The sequence below is a fragment of the Penicillium concentricum genome (genome assembly GCF_028827145.1).
Source record: "Penicillium concentricum strain IBT 3081 chromosome Unknown utg000002l_segment0_segment0, whole genome shotgun sequence".
NCBI classification, from domain to species: domain Eukaryota; kingdom Fungi; phylum Ascomycota; class Eurotiomycetes; order Eurotiales; family Aspergillaceae; genus Penicillium; species Penicillium concentricum.
The window spans coordinates 1,591,685-1,609,238 of NW_026622755.1; the positions used below are offsets into that span (position 1 = coordinate 1,591,685).

General features: G+C 50.1%; 7 protein-coding genes across 7 annotated transcripts; 3 read left to right on the forward strand and 4 right to left on the reverse strand.

Annotated features, from left to right (window-relative positions):
* Positions 1–118: 118 nt before the first annotated feature.
* Positions 119–1,863, forward strand: N7517_004166 (putative spindle poison sensitivity protein Scp3; the record flags this gene model as incomplete). The annotated part of the gene is made up of 3 exons (XM_056721896.1): positions 119–281; positions 333–454; positions 535–1,863. The coding sequence occupies 3 exons, from the start codon at positions 119–121 to the stop codon at positions 1,861–1,863; spliced, it is 1,614 nt and encodes a 537-aa protein (XP_056578146.1).
* A 916-nt stretch (positions 1,864–2,779) lies between these two features.
* N7517_004167 (putative RSC complex subunit (RSC1)) lies at positions 2,780–5,538 on the reverse strand (the record flags this gene model as incomplete). Its single annotated transcript, XM_056721897.1, has 5 exons — positions 2,780–3,709; positions 3,763–5,013; positions 5,065–5,133; positions 5,180–5,342; positions 5,399–5,538. 5 exons carry the CDS (start codon positions 5,536–5,538, stop codon positions 2,780–2,782), a joined length of 2,553 nt encoding a protein of 850 aa, XP_056578147.1.
* A 653-nt stretch (positions 5,539–6,191) lies between these two features.
* N7517_004168 (ubiquitin-specific protease OTU1) lies at positions 6,192–7,181 on the forward strand (the record flags this gene model as incomplete). The annotated part of the gene is made up of 1 exon (XM_056721898.1): positions 6,192–7,181. The coding sequence occupies one exon, from the start codon at positions 6,192–6,194 to the stop codon at positions 7,179–7,181; it is 990 nt and encodes a 329-aa protein (XP_056578148.1).
* Positions 7,182–7,314: 133 nt separating this feature from the next.
* On the reverse strand, positions 7,315–8,887 carry N7517_004169 (serine/threonine protein kinase CDC7; the record flags this gene model as incomplete). Its single annotated transcript, XM_056721899.1, has 4 exons — positions 7,315–7,989; positions 8,043–8,103; positions 8,151–8,592; positions 8,647–8,887. The coding sequence occupies 4 exons, from the start codon at positions 8,885–8,887 to the stop codon at positions 7,315–7,317; spliced, it is 1,419 nt and encodes a 472-aa protein (XP_056578149.1).
* A 351-nt stretch (positions 8,888–9,238) lies between these two features.
* N7517_004170 (condensin subunit YCS4) lies at positions 9,239–13,148 on the forward strand (the record flags this gene model as incomplete). The annotated part of the gene is made up of 5 exons (XM_056721900.1): positions 9,239–10,061; positions 10,113–10,236; positions 10,287–10,428; positions 10,475–12,865; positions 12,918–13,148. 5 exons carry the CDS (start codon positions 9,239–9,241, stop codon positions 13,086–13,088), a joined length of 3,651 nt encoding a protein of 1,216 aa, XP_056578150.1. The 3' UTR covers positions 13,089–13,148.
* A 329-nt stretch (positions 13,149–13,477) lies between these two features.
* N7517_004171 (putative oxysterol binding protein (Orp8)) lies at positions 13,478–15,065 on the reverse strand (the record flags this gene model as incomplete). The annotated part of the gene is made up of 6 exons (XM_056721901.1): positions 13,478–14,428; positions 14,498–14,557; positions 14,609–14,678; positions 14,735–14,774; positions 14,830–14,906; positions 14,989–15,065. The coding sequence occupies 6 exons, from the start codon at positions 15,063–15,065 to the stop codon at positions 13,478–13,480; spliced, it is 1,275 nt and encodes a 424-aa protein (XP_056578151.1).
* A 572-nt stretch (positions 15,066–15,637) lies between these two features.
* Positions 15,638–17,113, reverse strand: N7517_004172 (ubiquitin C-terminal hydrolase 37; the record flags this gene model as incomplete). Its single annotated transcript, XM_056721902.1, has 6 exons — positions 15,638–16,170; positions 16,217–16,395; positions 16,447–16,628; positions 16,680–16,779; positions 16,843–16,937; positions 16,988–17,113. The coding sequence occupies 6 exons, from the start codon at positions 17,111–17,113 to the stop codon at positions 15,638–15,640; spliced, it is 1,215 nt and encodes a 404-aa protein (XP_056578152.1).
* Positions 17,114–17,554: the final 441 nt, after the last annotated feature.

A 17,554-nucleotide genomic window follows, 5' to 3' on the forward strand; every position in this document is an offset into this window, starting at 1 on the left:
TTCTTACAATCCCTACAATCCACACCTTTTTTTTTCCCTCGAGTGAATCATTGATCTTCCCCCACCGCCCGAGCCTCTCTCTCTTTCCCCTCTCCAATCTCCCCCTCCCACCTTCTCCATGCAGGTGTCTACTCGTCCTCCATCGTCTCGTCGAGCCAGTCATTCAGAGATGAGAGGTCGTGCGCCTCTTCCGGTTGCCTCTGGGGCGCCTCAGAATGGACATTCTCGCAATCCATCGGGACTTGATGTGGCCCGCAGCCCACCGAATCAGAGCAATAAGAGTAAGTCACTCGATTCTTAATGTCTCCAGAAGCTAATCCTTTGCCCTCTAGACACCAAACATGTTCCTTGCAAATTCTTCCGCCAGGGTGCCTGTCAGGCCGGCCCCGCTTGTCCTTTTTTACACTCCACCGATGCCGGAATTGACTACGCTCCTTGCAAATATTTTGCTAAGGTATGAAATTGCCACTGTTTTGAAGTTTCTCCCTTGCGCGTTTCCGAGACTATCGGAAGTTAACGGGGCAATGGTTTTAGGGAAACTGCAAGTTCGGCGCAAAATGCGCACTAGCGCATATCCTACCCGATGGACGGAGAGTCAACCGGCCGACTGGAAACATGGGAATTGGAAGCGGCCACCTCAATCTGGGCGGCCGGGTGAATCCGCAGGCCTATGTCAACCAGGACTCCGCCTTGACCAACTCGGTGCTCTCTCAACAGCGCATGAACGGCCACGAGCAGCCTCGATATGCCCCGCAGCTGGCCCCGCAGGAGGAGTATGGATCTCTGCACGGGCAGCAACAGCCGTCCTATGATGGAATCCCCACGATCGATACGGGCCTGGCCTCCGATGCCGGCTCCAAGTATGGATCTCCCGCAGAAGATGTCCGATATCCCATGTCGCCTAATAACAACCACCTCAGCGCTCTCGATGCGGGGCTCCCGGCTTCGTTCGACAGCCAAGGTATCTCCCATGCTGCCCGGTACGGCCCGGTAGCTGCTTCCATGCCCTCGCAATTTGGATTGGAATCGCCGCCACCCCAGAGACTCGGACAAGCAGATGTATTCCGAAACCTGCGCGACATCGGCTATGGTACCAGCCTGCGCAAGCCTTCATCGAACATCGGATCTTCTCCCCCCGCCCCCGAAGATACAGTCGGCAACCGGTTCATGCACTCGTCGCGCCCCGTCAAACCACGCATGCTTTCCGCTAGTGTCCCTCGTCCCATGGCCCTTGAGGACTGGGATGAGAACTTCCCCATGGAAGAGGATTACCTACCAGTCAACCTGCACGACGATGTTCTGACTCCGCAGGAAAAGCTGCGCCGCCTCTCCCGAACCGATAACGACCTAAGCTCCAGCCACCGCGACATCAGCGGCCTTGGCATGACCAGCACTAGCTTTTCTAAGACTGGTTCTCCCCTGGCGTCCAGCCCGTCTCGGTTTGGTGCATTGTTTGCCAAGCAGCGCCAGCGCAAGGAAGAGGAATCCCATGGCTCTTCCTCCTTCCACATCGGCTCTCCTCTCCGTGAATCATCACTGAACCCAATCACCAGCCCTAATCTGGGACCCATTGGCAGTAGCCGGGCATCCCACGAAGGGTCGTCGTTCCTCTCGAGCCCTGGACGTCAATCCTCAATGTCGATGATTTCTGAGCAGCTCGGCGGCATGGGCCTTCACCCTGGTTCTGCTCGCCAGTCGTCTGCCGGTCCTAGCGGTCGGCTTGACCGAGTCATCTCTCCTCCTGTCAACACAAGCAAGATCGAGGAGGAAGAGCAGAGTGACCTAGTCTTCGACATGGAAGAAGAGGTCGGCAACAAGCGGAACAGTGCCTCATGGAGTGAGAACAAAGAAAGTTCCTCCTAGTCTGTGCTCTTTGTTCCAACCAATTTCACCATGATGCGTCAAAAGTCCAAGTCCTTGGGACATGTTCATATTCACCAAAAACACAGGAAAAAGGGTATTGGAGTTCAATTGGGCAACATACATCAAAGAGACAACATAAAAGGGTCCAAGACAATACATCCTTTTTCTCTCGAGTGAGAATATTTGGTTCGGCAAAAACAAAAGGCGACAAAAAAAAAACTTCACATCCTTCTCATCATAGACTGGCCCTCAGCATCATCTGCCTTGTTTTATTCCTTTGGAATCATCTAGACCAGTCATATGTGTTTCTCATTGCTGGGCTTTCAGAATTCTCTCCGAACAGCCATTTACTGTATTAATCTCTGCCTTTTCTTTGTTTTTATTTTCCATTTCTGGATATCGCACTGTACCTGGGTTGACATATCTCAACTCTTTTTTTTCATATCTGCTTTTGTTTCATGATTTCACGACCACTGCGATCTCTGGTGTTTCTTAGGTGCTTTCTTTGTCTTCTTGTTCTTTGTCCCCTACTGTCGGAACATGTGGTACTTGATTCTTAGGACTGCAGGCATGTACAAACTGAAGATGTGCAAATAAACAATTTCCTTGTTACTTTTGTAATCGTTCAGTAGATAATCATCTAGTATATTTAATATGTAGTTTTCTTGGCGGGTGAATGGGTATATATAAACTAACATCTCCTTCTCAAAATTGACCCAAAGCCGTAGACAAAACTTACATATATATATTATTGACATGTATGATTTACCAGTTGGAGTCCATGAACGAATAAAAAAAGAATCATTCCATGTTATACCTAATCATACACATCCCTAAACTAAAACAGACGCCTCGAAGATTACGCCCTTTGGACCCGAATTATGAAACCACGCCAGTATGTTCACCTTTCTTCTAACTAAGCCTCGTCCAGGTACAAAGCAGTACCCTTTAAATTGACCAAGCCCTCCGTCGCAGATTGAGACTGAATATTCTGCGTCTGTTCCATAGCCCGGCGATCTGCCAAACCACGCCCCCGCGTTCCATCAAGATCCATAGCATCATCATCCCTCGCCCGAGTGATATATCCGTAGAGCTGATCCGTACCCGTCACGACGCGCTGCACCAACGTCTCAAGCGCCTTACCAGTAAGCGCCTCGGCACGGCCCGTAATCTCAATCTCCACTTCAGCGCGCTGGCGCTTCGCAACGTCATTACGTTCCGTCTTCTCATCGGCCAGCTTGCGCTTCCTCTCCTCGACCCTCCTCTGGTGCTCCTCCTTGGTGGCGAGGTACTTGAGGGAATGGCCAAGCTTCTGTGTAGAGGGCGGGATGAAGTCTACCGACGGCGTGGAGAAGAAGAGCACGCGGCCGTGGTCATCGCAGTGGAATTGCTCGCGGATATCTTCTGGGATGGCAGCGTTGGCTGCGTCGCTCAGGTGGAAGACTTCGACGGGCCGCGGTGCATTAGGGTTGTACACAGCTGGCGGAGCTTGCATGCGGTTTTGGGAGTAGCCGGTGTAGGGGGAAGGTTGAGCCGCTGAGTATGGCTGGGCCGCGGGTGAGGTCTGGTATGCGCCTGCTGGTGGGGTGGCGAGGTTGCTTGCGCGGCGTTGAAGGGATGCTGTAAAGGCTTGGGATGGGGTCATTTGGTGGAAGCCTGGTGGGCGGATGGGGGCAGGAGTGGTGTGTATGATGATTGGGGGTGCTGGGGAACGTGTTTGGAGTGCAGCAGTGCCTGGGCTCATGGCCGATCTGGGGAGTGCTTGGCTCAGTGATTGACGGGGTGCTACAGACTGGGGTAAGGAAGGAGGAGGCGGGGATGGAGTTGGCTCAGGTGGTGGGGATTCCTAATATTGTCAGCTTTCCATGATCTTTTCTCATATTGCGGTCGAAGACTTACATTCTCATCTCGTGGACGGCGGTGAACAGCGCCGGCAACAGGGGGTGCATTGTCGGTTCCCCAGGTCGGCCGAGGAAGGTCATCGGTCTCCTTGGCATCCTCTTTAAGAAGATGTTTGATCGGACTGGGAATTTTCTTGATCTTGCGCGGTACATCAAAGAGATCCATCTCGTAGTCTTTCTCTCGCACTTCATCTGGTAGACAGCTGGCCCATGTCTTGATCTTGTTTAACTTGTGTTTTTCCTCATTGTAGCGAGCTTCGCACACGTAGATTTCCTTATCCGGTGCGAGATCTCTTGGGCGACCACGGCTGTAACGGGTGAAGAACATAACGAAGCAGCGATCCACAATCTCATCAATCCGGTGGTCTCGGTATTGCCCAGTCTTCACAACCTCGTTGGGATAGAAGTGCTTCTCGAAGTGATGCACTGTCTGCTCAGGACGGTAATACCAACACGCGTTAATCCATTTTTCGCCATCAGAGTCCTGCCAGGTTCGGTAGATCTGTGCAACGATGGGCTTGGTCACATCGTTTTGGTTTTGGATATGAACCCAGTCGCCAACCTTCCACAGTTCACCGCGGTGGAGGATACCATCGGGGAGTGGGAATCGTCCATCTTCCATCAAGAACTCGCTATCAGGCTTCTTCTTTTCTTGCTCGGCCAACTTTCGTGACTCGGTTTGCAAGTCAACCGCATCCTTGAAGATCTGACTGTCGGATTGGTTATAAGCCTTGGCATTTTCGAACATGAGATCAAGATCGCGCATGAAATGGTCGACAGAGTTGTACTTCTTGCGCTTGGACTTGCGCTTGATAATGTCGATGGCGATGGGTTCCTTGATCTCCATGTAGTAATCCGGATAAGCGGCTTTGTCGGGGAGGCGTTCAAAGTGTGTGATCTTCAGGTGGCCACCGGCGCCCTTGAACTTCCGAATTCCCTTTAGGATTGTCTTGATGCGGATTTCCATAGGTGTATCCACACGGGGAGGACGGCCTCGTTTCTTGCGAAGGTCGGGTTCATGCTTTTGAGTCAATCCACGCTTGAACCCAGGCTTGGGACCGGGCTTCTTCCTGCGTCGGCCCTCATCTTCAGAGTCGTCCTCCTCATCTTCTTCCTCCTCCTCTTCTTCCTCATCATCATCGGGGAGGGGATCGGCCTCTGGGATCTCTCCAAGATCGGGCAGTTCTGCCTCATCGGCGGGGATCGCGCCCTTGGCGGCTAACTTTCTGAACTCGGCGGCGAAAACTTCCTGGGAATTGTCAGTTGAATGCCTTGGGTGACCGGGTTTGCTCAAACATACCCTGATAACCAGCGCATCTTCGTAGGCCTGTGATTTAGGCCTGTTGTATGTTTGCGCATTGTGGGGGATCTAGATTGTTAGCTAATTGTAAACCTGCAGGAGCGCAACCACTCACCAAGGCGCAATCGCGGACAAATTCGGAAAAGTGCTTATATTCCCGTTTGTTGATGCGCGCTTTCAAAATACTTAGGGCCATCGGCTCCTTGATGATATCGTAGTAGTCGGGAACATAGCGCTTGTTGACACTGCGATGGAACAATCGCGACGGGTCATGACCACTGCGCAAGATAACGATTAGCCAGCGATCACTGTATATTTCGAGGGTTAATCGTACTCCTCTTCTCGATAATCATAAATTGCCATGACCACATCCATCATCAGTTTCCATGTTTCGCGGGTGATCGCACCGTCATTCTCGATGGAGTTGACGGGTTGTTCACGCGGGGGTTGCGATAACTCTTTCTCGGACTCCATGTCGTTGGCGACAAGCGCGTTTCCACGCAACGGTAAATTTGGCAATGGAGATCAAAGAAATTGAAGCAAGTAAGCCAGAATTCAGGTAAGAAAGCAGAGAAGCCCTGGAGAGGTCGGAGAATGTTTTACGAGCGCGTGAAGCTATTGCTGACTCAGCGACAATTTTACGTTACGGTAATTTCATGACGGCTGCCTATGTATTTTCATGAGAGAGAGTGTCTTTGGACTCAATCATATCATTTCTATTTGTCTCTCTTCTTATGGAAACCTATGCTACACCTACCTACTATGGCTGGCGTTGAGGCTGTTCACTGCAGACCAACGTATTTTCAATATACATAGCTATGCAAGGCTATGGTTGCTATGATTGGCTTGGTACCTGGGTAGCATCACCCTGTTTGCAGCAATCTTTGTGACTTCAATGTCTTAAGACATGAAGGAATAGAGAACTGATTCATAAGTCCCAACTCTTCTCGGGGACCAGAAAGGGGAGTCTTATACCATTTGGCTTGCATCGCAGACTGCAGGTATACCTAAAGTATACCCCACACGGCAAGTCGTCATATCTTCCTATCAGTGGAACTTCCGAGGTTCTTAAGATCGCCCACCTCACAGTTCACAAAACTCTCTGCCTCTTTTATTTATCACACAGAATGAGAATTCGAATTCGTGGGCCCTCGGGTCAGTCAACTGTCACCCTGGACGACTCCGCAACCATCAAAGATCTCCAAACCCAGATTGCGGAGAAGACCGGCCTTGCTACCTTTGACGTCAAATATGGATATCCTCTCAAACCACTTGAACTTGACAGCTTTCAACCAGACCAAAGGATCTTAGAAGTTGGGATCAATTTGAATGGAGAGTCACTCATCGTCGCACAGAAAGAGGGTGCCACCCGGGGGGTGAGCGACGACGCGCCAACAGCGCCATCACAACCATCACCATCACAGCCATCAATGTCACAAAGACCACAAGAGAACACCGCCGAAGACCCGCCAGAAATTCCCTCCCCAGAACATGCTGGCACGTTCGTTCTCCGGGTGATGCCCGACGACAACTCCTGTCTTTTCCGAGCAGTGGGCGCTGCAGTCATGGGCGATATGGACACGATGGTTGAGCTACGATCGATCGTTGCAGGGGCTATTCAATCGAATCCGACGGAATATACAGCAGCGATTTTAGGCAAAAAGCCGGACGAATATTGTACCTGGATCCAGAACGAGGACTCGTGGGGTGGCGCCATCGAGCTCAAAATTCTCAGTGAATACTTCAATATTGAGATATGCTCCATCGATGTACAGACTTTGAACATGTTCCAGTTTAATGAGGGAGCACCAACGAGGTGTATTGTGGTGTACTCAGGGATTCACTACGATGTCCTTGCGCTGTCCCCCTCCCGCCCACCCTACACTCGTGCCAACCCACTACCGCATGACGATACAAAGATCTTTGAGGCTGTTGACCCAGTTGTTTTGCAAAAGGCTAAAGAATTGTGCCGGGTGTTGCAAGGCAAGCACTACTACACGGACACTTCTGGGTTTACTGTTCGCTGCAACGTCTGTGGAGGCACATTCACTGGGGAGAGGGGCGCTACGAAGCATGCCGCGGAGACCGGGCATTACGATTTCGGAGAGGCGAGCTAGAATTACATATAGCATAGATAAGCACACTGCCAGATTATTGAAGTCATATGAAGGCTGCTTCATTGTCATGAATAAAGTGGTAGGCTGTATGGCATAAAACCGATCTCACATATCGTACAAATAATCTTGGGTCTCATACCATGGCAACTTCATCTGCCTCATCTTCCTCCTCCTCTTCTCCTGATTCTGCGCTTTCTTCTGGGTTGCCTCCCCATTCTACATCATGGTGCACGGGATCCGTGAAGAATTCATGCTGCAGGGCGTCCGCAGCACTGAGCCGCTTCGACGGATCCAGTTCCATTAGTCCAGACAAGAGGCGTGTTGCTTGCTGCTCGCTTTCCGTCAAATCTTCCACACAGCTGGACCATTTTACCAGCTTCTCCCAGCTGTAGCCTTTCTCGCCGATGGTTGGGATATTTGTTTCGAAAATCTGTCCATGCATGACCGCGGCGGCCTTCATGCGTCGGGTGCCGAAGATGCTTGACATTTCGATCATCGCATCAATGTCGTCCGCAGAGTTGAAGAAAGGAAAGCGACGTCCCAGTAGAGTTAAAAGAATGACACCCACTGACCACATGTCGATCTTTGTGGTCTGTGATGTGCATTTGAAGAGAACTTCTGGGGCTCGGAAGCCTCGAGTTCCAGCGCGGTTCGCTCGTCGTGATGATCGTGAATCATTCTTGGGGTAGCCGGCTGAAAATCCCGTGGATGGGGGGTTCTTGGAGTAGTAACTTGAGAGAATCCGGCTTCGCCGGACATAGCTTTGGTGAGTACATAGACATGGGCTCGTGTATTCTGAACCTTGGCGCTGTTGGGACAGTTAGTACGTACGCGTATCAACATGACAGCCACGAATCATACCTCTGCAAGCCCAAAGTCAACCAGGACACCTTCTTTCAGGTCTGGATTGTAGAGAAAGTTGCTAGAAGAGATTAGCATAATCCAGGTCACTGAGAATGACACACTTACGTCGGCTTGATATCACGGTGAAGGATATCATGTTCATGTACCGAGTTCAAGGCGGTCATGAGGGATCGTAGATAATGGCGCATGTCTGCAACCATAAATGTGCGGTATTGAATGCGAAAGTCGGTATGGGGGAAATAGGGTAACACAGCGACCACTTGGTCCTGGTATCGGAAAGCAGTGATCAGCGGGCAGACAGACCCGCATCCTCGGAGATCGTGCAGTAGTTCCAGCTCGTTCTGAATCCGCAGCGGGCTACTTGTGACATAGATCTTCTTTAATGCAACGAATTTCGCTTTTTTCCGTCCGGTTGGCTCGCCTTCAACTCGTCGTCGTTTGGATGGAGGCTCCGGATAGTTGTCTTGGGCTGGTGTTGAGACATCCCAATCGTTTTGGTGTGCATCATAATGAAGGTCCTCTGCTTTGTAGACCGTGGAGAATGTACCTATTAGGCTTGTCAGCAAAGAAGCCCACCAAATAACGACGGCACCAGTCATACCTTCTCCGATCCTATTCACCAGACGAAACCGATCCGAGATTCCTGGGAATGTGTCTTCGAGCTTTCTCATATCCTCTCTAACCGATTCTTCCACCTCTTCGTCATAGTCACTCTCCTGGGGTGCATCGCTTTGTGAAACTGGTTCATCATCCTGTCCTAACGTGTATTTCGATTGTGCCTCTTGGAAGGAACTGCTGCGCTTCAGCTCAAATACACCCGGGGCAGCGCGGAGGGCTGCCATAGTGACACGGAGAACAATGAGGAACCTATGAATTGAGTGTATCGAGTAATGAGGTTGAGAAAAGCAAAGTCATAAGATCATGTCGCGTGTAAAGGTCAAGAATGATCTTTCAATGTGTTTATCGCAAACACAACAATTACCACACGGTGACAGAGGTGACAATACAATCTCCTGGCAGATCAATCAATACAAGGCGGTAAGAGAGGGGTTTGAGGGGTTTGCAGCACACTAGCGGTAAAATATGACGTGATTACATAATATAGGCCAAAAAGGGCAAAAGCTAAACAAACGGAGCTTATCAACAAATCGGCTTTCCTCCCCGCTTTCACCTCTTTTTCTCTTCTAACCACAATGGAGGACAGAATCCAGTTCAACATAAATGAGTCACTCAAGTATTACTTGAGTGATCCTGCTTCAATTCCGACTCCTGATGCGGACCCGGAATTGCTGGATTGTGAATCGGATCCTGATCAACTTTCGCCAGCACTGATTGACAGCATATTGAACCCGATCGTGGATGCCGTGGCGGAGAACCCTGAAGGATTAACACGAGCATCAGTATTTGACTCGTTACAATTTTTGTTAAAGTGCGCCCCGGTCCCTTCCCAACTTGCCCACGGAGGCTGGCGCCCGCCTGGACTCGAATCTGACGATCCTTTTCACTCTTGCAGATACGCGACCCTTCTTCCCGCAAAGTACTTGAGCAAACTTTTGGATTTGGTTGTTTCTGGTCTGTCTGTCGAGGCAGACATCATCCATGGAGATCTTGAATCCGACGAGCAGGATGCCATTCAACACCATAAGGAGCTTCTGGAGATGTATGGGTTCCTTCTCCAGTGGGCCTTGTCTGCCGTAGAGGTCAAGGCTGCAGAGAAGCCCACTGAGGCAGCACCCGTGCGACGAGGAGGACCCAAATCTAAGAAATCCGCCAATAGTGGTCAGTGGGATTGGACGCCACAGATCCAAATATCCATGGAGACCATGTGCAAGGTGATGAAGCTCAAATTAGGACGCATTTTTTTGACAACTTCGGATCGTGATACTTTTATTACCCTATTCACGCGCACAATCTACCTGGTTCTTGAGAGCGAACAGCGGGTGAAGAGCATGGCCATTCGCATGCATGCTTTCAAGGTTCTTTGCATCGCAGTCAAGCATCATGGCCAGGCCTTCGGTAGGTGTCCGGATGCATATCCCGGTTGAGCAATGACTGACTTTAGTATAGGAGCTCAAACTTCGATTGTGCAGAGCTTGACTTATTTTGAGCATCTCTCCGAACCCATGGCCGAATTCCTCCATATCCTGGCCGAACAATACGACTATCCGCAGCTTTCCGACGAGATCCTGAAGTGAGATTGTACCAGCGAAATGGCGGGATAGTTGCTAACTCTACATGCAGGGAGCTCGGAAACAAGGAGTTCAATTCTAATGATACGAGAGGCCCCAAGTCTGTATCGACATTTATCATCAAATTGTCCGAGCTTGCGCCTAGATTGATCATTAAGCAAATGACTCTTCTGGCCAAACAGCTAGATAGCGATGTATGTCACACTTTCAGTTTCCCCGAGGCTCCACTAACAACTCCAGGCATATACTCTCCGATGTGCAGTGATCGAGGTCTGCGGAAACCTCATTTCAGATCTTAGCCGACAGGAAGAACGCAGTGATAATTATAAGACCCAGATCAACGCCTTTTTCGACGTACTAGAAGAAAGATTCCTTGATATCAATCCTTACTGCCGCTGTCGCGCGATCCAGGTATTCATGCGAATCTGCGACCTGGAGCAGAAGTTCCCGAAGAGGCGACAGGCTGCAGCGGAACTCGCTGCCAGGAGCTTGGAGGACAAGAGCAGCAATGTGCGACGCAACGCGATAAAACTGCTCTCAAAACTTGTTTCCACACATCCTTTCAGTGTCATGCATGGTGGGCTTCTGTCATACAAGGAGTGGACAGAGAGACTGGACGCGGTTGACGCCGAGTTGAATTCCCTACGTCCTCCTGAAACACCCGGCTTCGGGGCAGGCGATATGACTCAGGTTGATCCCGAATTGTTGGATGACGCCACACAGATCCCGGATGATTCTCCATCGAAAGCGCCCCGGATGAGTGATGAAGAGAAGGCCATTGCTGTGCAGAAAGCCGCAGAGCAGGCGGCCACCTCTGAATTGATGACACGCCTCCAACTGACAAGGAAGTATTACAACGAGGCCATCCGGTTCATTGAAGTGCTCCACTCCGGATCCACCATCGTCACACAATTACTTTCATCCCGGAACAAGAGTGAGGTCATTGAAGCCATGGATTTCTTTGTTGTTCTCGATGCCTACAAGATTGAGACTGCCCGCAGTGGGATTCGCCGTATGCTGCGCCTGATTTGGACCAAGGGCAACAGCGACGAAGGAAAGGGCGTCCAAACACATTTGATTGATTGTTACAAGGGCCTCTTCTTCGATGCACCAGGGTCTTTCACACCCAACGATGCTGCAAACTACATCGCCCGCAACATGATCAGTTTGACATTTGGCGCAACTCCCGCAGAACTGACCTGCCTCGAGCAGTTGCTCAGCACGATGATGAAGGCTGGAAACGTATCCGAGGCAGTCATCGCCAAGCTATGGCAAGTTTACAGTATCCAGAAGAAGGAAATCTCACGGACTCAGCGCAGGGGTTCAATCATTGTCCTCGGAATGCTTGCCTTGGCAGATCCAGAGGTTGTGGTGAAAGAGATTGAGGCTATGTTGCGCATCGGTCTGGGTGGCCTAGGAAGGGCTGACCTTGTGCTCGCTAAGTACACTTGTATTGCTTTGCGACGCATGATCCCCGGGCGTCAAGCCAAATCAAACGAGGTTGTTGGCATTCCCAAACTCGCTAGCGACCATTCTGTTTTGGTTAAGCTGGTGGCCATGCTTGAGATCGAGACAGCTAGCAAGGAATGGTATGGAGTGGCAGAGCACGCGCTCAACGCCATTTACACTCTGTCCAAGCATCCCGACGTTCTTTGCTCTGATATTCTCAGACGAAAGACCAGGTTTGTCTTTGCACCACATCTTCAACAACGCGCACCTTCCTCCCATGCATCTGTCAATGGAGAAGAGGAGCAAGAACGACCTGGGACTGCATCCACTGAAGGCCAGGAATTCAAGCCTAAGCCGGCATCTGCTGCACTCTCGCAGCTGCTGTACGTCGTTGGTCACGTTGCGATCAAGCAGATCGTACATTTGGAGCTGTGCGAACTTGACTTCAAACGCCGTAAAGTTGAACAAGAGAAGAACAAAGCAGCCACTGCTCTCCAGAAAGAAGACAACACCGAGGAAGACGAACTCGATCTCATTGGCGGAACAACAGAAGATGACTTCCAGGATGCCATGGCCCATATCAGAGAACGTGAGCTACTATATGGAGAGAACTCCCTCTTGGCCAAATTTGGCCCGCTAGTAGTGGAAATTTTGGCCAACAACAACTCCTATCCGGATCGTGACCTGCAGGCCTCTGCAACCCTTTGCCTTGCTAAACTCATGTGCGTGTCTGCCGAGTACTGTGAGAAGAACCTGCCACTCCTCATCACTATCATGGAGCGGTCTGAAGATCCTATCGTCCGTAGCAATGCTGTAATTGCGCTGGGCGACATGGCTGTCTGCTTCAACCACCTCATCGATGAGAATACCGATTTCCTCTACCGTCGTCTGAATGATGATGATGACTCCGTCAAGCGCACCTGTCTCATGACCCTTACCTTCCTCATCTTGGCTGGTCAAGTCAAGGTCAAAGGACAACTGGGCGAGATGGCGAAATGCCTGGAGGATGATGACAAGAAGATCGCTGATATGGCTCGCATGTTCTTCACGGAGCTGTCAACCAAGGACAATGCCGTGTACAACCACTTTGTTGACATGTTCAGTCTGCTGAGTGCAGAGCGCAACCTGGACGAAGCGTCACTCCGCCGTATCGTTAAGTTCTTGATCGGTTTTGTCGAAAAGGTATGTTTTCTCTCTTTTGCATTTCTAATGATTTATGCTAATGTTGGCCCAGGAAAAACATGCTCGCCAGCTGGCCGACAAGCTGGCCGCTCGACTTCCTCGTTGCGAAACAGAGCGACAGTGGAACGATGTTGCGTATGCCCTGTCTCTTCTGCCGCATAAGAATGAGGATATCACCAAGACCGTCAGTACAGGGTTCAAGGTCGTCAGTGCCACCGCCTGAGGCTGATCTGAGATGGATTATGTGTTGATGTACTTGATGATTGGAGTCTGGCGGCGTTGGGTCTTTTGGATAAATGGGTTGTAATTCTTTTTATGAATAGGATTAATCGTTCTATTGAACCTATGTATGATATGCCTAGACTTCATCCAGATGGACCTGGAGCTATTCTGTTCAATTTTGCCGTAATCACCACAGTGGAATGGCGTTGCAGCTATTCACGAAACAGATTTCTAGAGAATAATGTCTAAGTATATGAGAATAAGAGTATAACTCAGAAAGAGATCAAAAACGGGGGGTAAAAACGACAGAAAGACGCCGAGGTTCAAAGTTTGTATGGTCGCATGCCAGATACGCCAATGTTGCTTACACAAAGGGAAACACAATTAAATCTATGCGCCCTGCACTGTACTTTCCGTCAAAGCGAACTCGCCCGAGCGAATCCCCCGCAGAACCTTTTGGCCCTCCTCTGTGAGCTCCGGCTTACCCAGCGGCGTCACCGCGCCAGTGAAGAACCGGGGGTTCCACTCAACACCCTTTTCATTGCGCTCCGCAGCCCGCTGCCGTTGCCGTTCCTCAATATCCTGTTTCAGCTTGGTAGCTTGGCTGAACTGCCTATCGACAATGGCGGTCGTGACACCTGACCAGAACTTCAATGACTCGTTGGACAACTGTTCTTCGGATGGAGGCAGGGTCTTTGTGACGGGGAGAAGCGGGGTGATGTCGATGAGCAGACGGGGCTCCTTGGTGCCTGTCGGTGTGAAGTATATCTTTCCATGCCAGGAGCCACTGATGCGCGCGACGATGTCACCATCTGGCACATCTTTAAGCCGATTGATCGTATCCTTGTCCGGGTTATAGCGGAAGATCACGCCCTCCAGCCTATTCTGTGACCGGCCAATCCAGCCCTCTTCCATGTACTGTAGGATCGCCTTCAGGCCTGTCTTCGGGCAGGTGACGTAGCATGTGTCGGCGACTGTGACTGAAAGTGCCCCGCGCAGTATTCCACCCAGGTGGGCATTTGGGTGGGTCAACTGGTATTCCTCGTTGTCCCTCTTTTCAATATTGACGAAGATTCCGAGGTTGTGTTGTCCGGGGCTCACGCGAATGCTAGCGCCGGTGAACTTTGCGCTGATCTGGTCGAACCCGCGCGCTGAAACGCCTCGTTCGGGGCAGTCGATGTAGAACGCCGAGACCGGGGGGTGGTGGGAGGTCTGTTCTGTAAGATAGCATACTTTGACCTTCTCGTCGCCGTCGGTCACGGTGGAGGAGCCATTGGAGCTCGCTTTGATCCCAGGGATATTTGCTTCTTCGGGGATAGTGTCATTAACGTCCCAGCTGCACTAGGAGATGTCAGCAATGAATTGCCATGAATGAAATGCCGAAGACGCTGGTACTACGCTGGTACTCACTCGGAAGAATTCACCCAGGGTTGAATTGTATGGTTTGCACGGTTTCCCCTTGACGTATTTCTGCAGCAAGATCAGTAAGTGGTCAAATGAATTCGAGCAGCTGAAACATACCAGATCCTTGGTGAACCAGAACCGCAACACCTCCAACATCCGACCTAGCTCATCATCCGATTTGCCAATGCTGTAGCTCTTGAGTCAGCACACAAGCGTTCGCCAAATATGGGCACATTTGCTGACCTCGCAAACGTCTCCGGTCGATCTAGGTAATGCCAGTATTCTTGTCGTCGCAGTCAGCACCAACCCCGCACGGTGTAAGACGAACAATGACCTACCCAGGTTTGGACGAGGCTCCAGCAGTTGCGCCGGTAGTGAAAAGCGAACCGAAGCGATATCTGCCACACCGACGAACCTAGTTCCCAATCATATCAGCTTCTGACTTCTATAGTTATGTCTTGCGCAGCAGTGCGGGGAGTAAAGGGAGAGTTGCATACTTTCGAAGGATTGAGAGGAAGGTCTTCAGCTTGGAGGAGTCATCTGGGGCCTTTTCAGGCACTGCGGTGGCAGACATGTTGCGTGTTCAAGCGAGTAGGATTTGTAGAGAAAGAGATAGGGAGGGAGAGAGAGGGCTGGGCGTTCAGTAGAACAGAAAGGGTGGCAAACTAAGAGATGGGTTGTTGTTGGGAGGGGGGTTTAGTGTCTCGGGCCTTGTCTCTATACCGAAACAAGGATAATAGTGTAGTTCAAGGTTCCCACGAAAAATTCTCTCGTCATAAGTCACAAATCATCCAAAAAGGAGGTTGGAGAGAAGCAACTCAGCAACATTCGAGGCGGTGACGTGTGAACTATTTTTTGCCCGGTGGGGTACCTCAGGCCTTCAAAGATGTCTTTTATTGTTTTTACCTTTATGAAGGCATATATATCCTTATAATATTAAGTATTTATAGAATGGTGGCTGCCTACTCTAGGAACTATTCAACGCCATGCAGTTAAATTGAAGGCCCGAGAATAAATATACAGGTCATGTCACTACGTCACCGGGTCGATAAGAACTATTTAGATAGGAAGAATGAGAACAGAATGAGAACCGAAAAAAGGGCAATACCTAGGTATGATGAGATATAAAATGATTTCGAGGTCCAATCAGTAGGCCACGAGGGCGGATAGCTGCTGCAGTTCTTGTTTCTGCGCCAAGCGTCGAAGCCACGTTCGCACCGCAGGCCCATAGTCAAATCGCCGTCCGGCTGCGTACTCGTCATCCGACCGGTGGGACTGCTGCTCTTCGCGGATACATGCACGAAGTTCTCGCTGACCCCTGCCTATCGTCTGCTGATACTCTTGCAGCTTTTCATCCGAGCACGTCTGGTAATCATTGAGGGTTTCCTGGGGGATCACCGCCGCATCGATATCTTCCCGTGTCAAAGATAGGAAAGAGTCAGGGCCAAGGACAGTTTCATCCAAAGCGAGCGTATCTGACGAGGGGCATAGTGATGTGGCACGCTGGTTGAGGATTTCTAAGGTTCTCACGTTGACAGCCAGGTCATTGATGAGATCAGGCAGAGGATCGCGCACGAGTCCTAGAATTGAAAATTCAATTTCTTCTTCTTCGTATGCGGCCATTCGGTCCAACAGATTGGGCTTGACCAGTTCCAGCCAGTCATCTTCAGAACATTCCCCTACTAGAGTTAGCATGGTCATCCCAGCAATGTTTGTGGTACATACCAAGTGCTCGTGGCTGTCGCTCCAGGCCATCAAACTTCCACAGCTGGCCCATCACAGGCATAAATGCAATGAAATGAAATGTGGCGTCAGATTCTTCAACAGCTTGTCCCTTGGAACCCTTTTTCCTAGTGGTGGCTTCGGTCTTAAGCTGCAGATCCGAATTGAGAATGTCCATTTTGCTGATTTGAAGTCAGTATTTGGGTGGTAAAGAACAGGGTCAAATAAAATACCGTGCATATGAGTTGTGTATCCTTTTGACAAACTCAAAGTTGTTGATTGCATCCCCACGTAGGGCTGGGGTAAAAGGCATGGTGAATTCCTTGAAGGATCGTAGATTCTCTCCTAGATCAATGTCTGGGATGTTGTTGACAATGTTTAGTAGTGCTACACTGGCACAAGCATTGTTGGCAGTCTGTGTATATAATTAGTAATGAACGATTTAGCTGAATGATAGGGGACTGACTTGGTTTGCGAACCACAGCCCATCAGGGCAAGTCGCTTCCTGCTTGCCATCGTTGTCTTCACGCCAGCGGAAGAGAAAAATCAAGCCGTAAACAGGATTACTGCTCATGGTCAGCTATCAAGCCCGTACATAAGAGTACAGTGACGGGCTGGGAGCAACATACTTGAGAAATGCCATCATTTCTTCATCGAGAGAAACGACTTCTTGGATCTTTACACCCTTGACCCCGAATTCACGTAGCATCACATTAAACAAGGCCTAAACCCTGTGAGTAAAGGACTGCTCAATTGCCAGGCAAACTAACATACCGGTTCTGATTCGATTTCGCAAAAGCCATTCCAGCTGTCTTTTTCCAGGCGGGACGCAGGCCGACAGATGTCGTCACTGAGATCTTCTGGATCCGTCAGGCGGCGCCTTTTGACTCGAGGACCCATGTTGGTTTTCAAAAAAAAAAAAAAAAAAAGTTAGAGGGAGCTGTAGAGCTGTAGAGCTGTAGAGTTTCAAGATGAGATTGAAATGGGAGCTATAATAAAAGGAGTTCTGAGATGATAATAGGGTTTGCTCTTCTGAATGGAAACAGAAATGAAGTCCAGGTCTTTCAGAGAGCAATAAGAAGGACTTTATAGAAAGTAGACAATCGAGACAATAGAGACAATAGAGAGAAGCGGTTAGGTCATATGTCGTTGAGTGGACCGAGCTTCTCCCGACGCGCTTCCCGCGTCTCCAACTTTTTGTTTCTTTCTTTCCTATAGGCGCGAATTGCCACAGCTTTCATTTGACTTCATACAGCTTCATCTAGCTTATTGCAGATTTCAAAGGACTAGCATTACGCTCTAGCTACATCCACCCCATCTTTCGCTAGCTCCGGCAGCCAC